Consider the following 5,731-nt stretch of genomic DNA (forward strand, 5'->3'; position numbering starts at 1 on the left):
GATTGAGGCGTTTTCAGGGGCGTTGGAAAGGTACGACATAGCACTACAACTTCTATGTTTTGACCAAATGCTACTTCAGTATGGATCAGGGTGAACAGACACGGTCAGATTGGTGAAATGTCAAAACTGTCCTTGAACCTCTACCTATGGCAGTCAGGGGTATTTTTATTATTTCACAAGCTACAGTGCTCGAATTAAGCTGAAATTTCGCAGACAGTTATAAAATATCATTCTCTACAACTTTCATATTTTGTGCTAAACCTAATTCGGCATCCCTCATGGTCAAACAGAACCGGTTAGAACAGGAAAATTACAAAATCAAAAACTGGAATTCATGAATACAAGTGCTAATTTTCACAATTCTATCTTGAAACACCACTTCACCTCTTTGTCTACATTTATTCACAGCATATTCCATCTAAACAAAAAGAAATATGGCTGAACAATATAAAACCATAACTTACCAATTCTCCAAAAATCATCACAATTACTTGCATAGCTATCACTCAACCAAAAATATGAATTGTATAGCAACTTAAGCAAGAATAAAGGAACTAAAGATGATGGACAGCTAATATACTTCAATAATAAGCTTACAAGGGATATCCTTCACCTCTCCTTGTGAAATTTAGCTCCCTAAGCTTCCCAGACTCTCAATTTGCAAGTTAATCGGTTTAGTTTTCTTGTTTTCTCACTCAATCAAGTTAAATCCAAGATGGATTGAGAGCTTTCTTTCTCTTGTTTTTCTTTCAAGGCTCACAGTTAGGAGGCTGGAAAAATGGAAAAGAATAAAGGCCAAGAAAGGTTATAAGGCTTGGTTTTAGTTTGGGTCAAAGGTGCATGGATTGATGCCACTTGTCACCACCAATTTCCATCTCAATTTTTTTTCTTTTCTCTTGGTTCTTGAAGTCAACAATTGCGGCCATAATGATCAGATTTAGGGTTGATATTTAGGCTCTAATAACAATGAGATTAACTTGATAAAATGGTGGTCAAATGGTGTTCAATCGGTAGCCAATCGGTAACGAACGATACCCGTCGGTTCGAATCGATTTTCCTTAAATCGCGTATACTGGAGTTTTATTTTCTAATTCACTAACTTATTATTATCACCTCTATTCACACACTTAATATCCTCTAAATTCACCCTTAATCACCGAATTTAGTACACCCATCTCACCAAGTGATCACACGGTCAAAATACGCAAAAAACCCTAATTTATCCGAACTAAGAATCTAAAGGGAAAACCCTTGATTCTATTGTTGATTGCAATTACTGAGGATGTGAATGAGTAGTAAAGCTATTAGAAAGAAATAAATGCCAAATAAAAGGAATTTTAAGAAAACTGTGAGGGATTTTACAATTCCATTGATTACAATTAGGGTTTCGATTAACATATGAGAAATTTAAGAAAATCGGTTAGTCACAAGTAAACTAGGGTTTTTTATTAGAATTTAGGGTTTTTAGTCCCTTTAAAACAAATTAAAGTTTTAAATCAAACTCAAAGAAAAAAACTTCGGTATCTTCTTTTAAAAACAATCTCCTAACGTTCGGTGTATCACAGGTTACAAGTGTAAAAAATTACCAACTAACAAACAAAATCACATCATGCATGAAAAGCAAAAGGACCACAGCAGGAAAGCTTAAGATAAAATCCAAATACTAGAAAGAAATTCATTGCAGAAACATGAGCAATTACATTGTAGCTGCGGACAGAAGGGGCTAATTAAAAATTCGAAGAATATGTGAGTTTAAATGGAACACAACATTGAGCATTGGGCCTACAATTTTACAATTAACATGGGTACCACTCGGACAGAGTATCACCATAATAGTTCTATGGATAAATCTGCATTAAAACAACGCTGAAGTAAGGATGATCCAAAGCCACTGTTGAAATTTTTACAGCACAAAGAAATCACCTTCCTAATGGCACTCATCAAACTAACATTAGTTGTCGGAGTCAATGATCAATTCAATGAGAGGAACAATGGAAGTCCACAATCAACAGTTCTGTTCATGAATACATTTCACTGCTATAATCTTGCATAAGAACCTGCAAAAATCACACAAATAGGGTTGAACATGTTTGATCGTTTGATCGACAACCATAAACAGTCAGAAAGTCATACTTGGATAGAAATCAAGAATACAAGACAAAAACGATATGCATCCAAGTGGAAAGAAAATATAATAAGAATAAAAGCCAGTAGTTTTACTCAAGGAGAGGAGGGAGGAAACAAATTTCAGCTAATCCAACTTGTTATGATGAATAAATGGCAGTTTTTTCAGCGCTAACCAAAGTAATGAAATTTGCTTGTATAAATTGAGGTAACGACTCTTTGTAAACACCAAAACACTGAAGATTCAATAGTGAACAAGGATACATAATTAAGTTTCTGATCCAATAGAAAATTGCATATACGCAATTAAAATCGATCAGAATGTAAGCCAAAAAAAAATCACTCTATTATTGCATACAACAGTATGCTATAAACAAGTGGAAAAATAACCACGCTATTCTCCCCGCATTCACAAACAATTGCCTTAGCCTCAAAACATCACAAACCCAAAATCAAATATGCCACCACTGTATATCACTCAGTCTGACTCCAGCACCAAAGCATTGGAACTACTAAGTCGGGATATAAACCAACCCCCCCCCCCCCCAAACAAAAAAAAAGGGTCGTCGGCCCGAAAGAAAATTTATGCGTATCAATCACATGAAGTCTAAAACTTAAATAAGCTGTTAATTCCAAGTTGACTACTAAGCTAATTCTTATTTAAGCCCCTCTACCGGCATATTGAGCTCATCATTTGCATCAAAGATAAATTGTAAGATACTGTTCTAACAAGGACATCTCAGAGAGAAAGATTGGTTGGCTAGGCAGCAAAGGAAGAAAAGGAGCTAAAGGGCAAGCAATAACAACCAAAAAAAAAAAAGGTTGATGAACAAATCAATAGCATGTGATCAAATACACTCCTGTTACTTGAAAACAGATAATTCAGCAATGTCAAATCTTAGTTGTCAGAAAAACAAGAATATCAAACTGAATTGACTAAGAATTTAACCCAAAACTGAAATGATCTTTCATTTTTCAAATCATTAATGGAAAATGGTACAACCACTAATTATTCAATCAGTGGACAAATTACATGCCTTACAATTCAAACAATTGGCATACAAAACTTACAAAACTATCAACAAATTCAAATTACAACATGAGATCAAAACAGAATGAAGTACACAAATGGAAAAAAAAATGGGGATCACAGTACCAAATCCCAAACTAAAAACTAAAACTAGAGGAGTGAATCAATACATATCAATACACCAGTAGAATACTAAGAAGGAAAGAGGAAACAAGACAATGGGATTGAGAAACTTCACATGAAAACAAATTTTGGTTAATTACAACATCTGAACAAGGATTAAAAGAGAGCAGAAGATAATCACAGTGACACTCTGGGATATACGATGGAGGAGATTGCCCAAGTTCAAACTCAAAGGAACAGGAAACCTGGACTGGAACCAGTTTACAATTATGAGGATTATATGCTTTAGTCTACATCATCCTGTTATTGTACTTTATCAAATCTAACAACCAATAATGTTCCTAAATATCGTCTGATTAATTAAAAAGTTGGGGTATGATACCTAAAATGTACTGTAGAAGCTCCCATAATTTCATTGCTCCTTCAATTGAAGACCTGCTAAAATTTCTTATAGAATCAAGCATACAATGGAGAAAACTTCCCAGAAGTACTTTTGCCTGATAACTTCCTCACCAGAATCGAAACTCAGCAACCTTGGCCAGAAACCTTGATAAAAGCTCTTCCCCTGGCACTAAGATCTTATCAAAAGGTACAGTATCAATCGCCTTCCTTCTAAATTTTCTAACAATTTTCTATCCAACTTTAATATATTCCTTTACAAGTATTTATCAACTTATTTACTTTCTAAGCCATAAACTACAGCAATCTCTTCCAAAGAAAGCTCTTCTTTTTCTCATGCACAAGTTGCACAAGTGGACCCTGTATGTCATTACACGTAAAAAAAAAATTTAGAACCATAGGACAAAACTCTCTTGCCTAACATTAAGAATTCTCCTCCCACTAATTTCTAATAGAACCTACCAATGCAAATGATGACCTGGATGCTGCAATCTGTGAGATAGAACTCAAAATCATCAGTCAGTGGAGTATCCCAGAAGCCCACTGTGAAACAAAAAAGTGGAAATTATTCTAGAATCACCCACAATTTGCGTTTGAACTTCTAACGATGATGAATATCTTACAAAAGATCAATCTTTAAACCATAAATAAATCACGCAATACCCATCAGAAAGAGCACCTTAACTCATACCAATTACAATCTTAGGAAAAACACAACCAACGACAAACACGCTCTTGAAATTTTGCCAGTCTACCTGAACGATATTAGTTCAACCCCCTCCTTAAAATCCATTACAAGGAAAATATCTCTCTTTCTTACTAAAAAACTAGAAGAAAAATGGTGGTAGAACTTCTTTGCACGAATGAAAGGTCGAAATTCAATCAAAATTGTGGCATGACAATTAACTAGACTTAGTAAATTGGTGCACGATTTTCATGTGCTAACACAAAAATCAATTAGTACATAATAATCACAAATCATGACCTCAATCGAAGTTGTCTAAATCAAAATTTTACCATCAAGAAGCTGAATTTCGGGCATCAATGCTGTTGTAGAACTTCGTGAGTCGCCGGCGATTCTCGGGTTTGGCCTTGACCGGTTTCTTACGCAAACCAAAGATCTCTTGCACCAACGGGACATGAACAAGCACCAGCTTCCACGCCAAAAACCACCCTACCCAAAACACAACAAAAAATCCATCAAAATTCTCACTGAAAAATACTATCAATCAACGTTTTTCAAGCAACATGTCTTCTCTGAGGAATTTATGCAAACGGAGATTGTGCAATTGATAAATGGTTACCAAAAAGTAATACAGAGAGGGCAAAGAGTATGGCGAGAAAGGGGCGGAGGATGTATAAGATGATGTAGCCCCAAAGGGAGGGAGAGAATGGTGGGAATAGAGAAGCTGAGGAAGATAGAGAAGATGAAGAGGACTCCATTATTGATGAAGTGAGGATTTGTCTACTGAGTTTCGACAAATCAAAATTGTTGTATAACCTACCCAAAAAAAAAAATTCAAAATTGTTGTATGTAGGTCCGTTAGAATTAGAAGCCTTACGTGTTTTTTTTTTTCATTTTCCTTTTTTTAATGGGTTAGCTGCAGTTTCTAGCCTTCAGCTATTCTAACATTGCACGTTGCTCCCTCAACTTTCAATTGCAGCACTAAACGATCTTTAACTTAAAAAGTTTTTGCAGTACAATTCACCCAATTCTGTCAATTAGAAACAGATTTCAGTCATTATTGATTCATGAGAAAACCCTATTCATCCCTTGGTGTTTTTGTCCCAAAATCACGTTCTTATCAGAGTTAAAGAGGAAATGACAATCAACTCAAAACCAACCCTGACAAAATGCTTCCCCAAAGAAACTGGAAGAGCAACAATATAGCTTGCACAAAATTCCTATAACATTGTAATCCATGTACATGAGATTTGGTCTTTGATTTGCTTGGTCACCATACATCCAAAAGGAATTCTATAATTAAAATAAGTTTGAAACATGTTAAAAAAATTTACAGTTAGACCTTGGAGTCCCTTTGAACTTGTAAAAGA

General features: G+C 35.1%; 1 protein-coding gene across 4 annotated transcripts; it reads right to left on the minus strand.

Annotated features, from left to right (window-relative positions):
- Positions 1-1,650: 1,650 nt before the first annotated feature.
- On the minus strand, positions 1,651-5,198 carry LOC113709425 (uncharacterized). 4 transcript variants are annotated; one of them, XR_003452690.2, is made up of 5 exons: positions 4,981-5,198; positions 4,694-4,850; positions 4,139-4,219; positions 3,660-4,036; positions 1,651-2,057 (listed from the first exon to the last, which is right to left on the minus strand). XR_003452690.2 is itself a non-coding variant. In XM_072069811.1 (3 exons), exons 1-2 carry the CDS (start codon positions 5,117-5,119, stop codon positions 4,696-4,698), a joined length of 294 nt encoding a protein of 97 aa, XP_071925912.1. In that variant the 5' UTR covers positions 5,120-5,195; the 3' UTR covers positions 1,651-2,057; positions 4,694-4,695. The 4 variants fall into 4 exon arrangements, 1 of the variants encoding a protein (XP_071925912.1); XR_003452692.2 differs by lacking the exon at positions 3,660-4,036; XR_011822663.1 differs by lacking the exons at positions 3,660-4,036; positions 4,139-4,219 and having other exon boundaries at positions 1,651-1,850; positions 1,924-2,057; positions 4,981-5,195.
- Between the last annotated feature and the right edge of the window lie 533 nt (positions 5,199-5,731).

The sequence above is a fragment of the Coffea arabica genome, chromosome 10c (assembly GCF_036785885.1).
Source record: "Coffea arabica cultivar ET-39 chromosome 10c, Coffea Arabica ET-39 HiFi, whole genome shotgun sequence".
In the NCBI taxonomy this organism is placed as follows: Eukaryota; Viridiplantae; Streptophyta; class Magnoliopsida; order Gentianales; family Rubiaceae; genus Coffea; species Coffea arabica.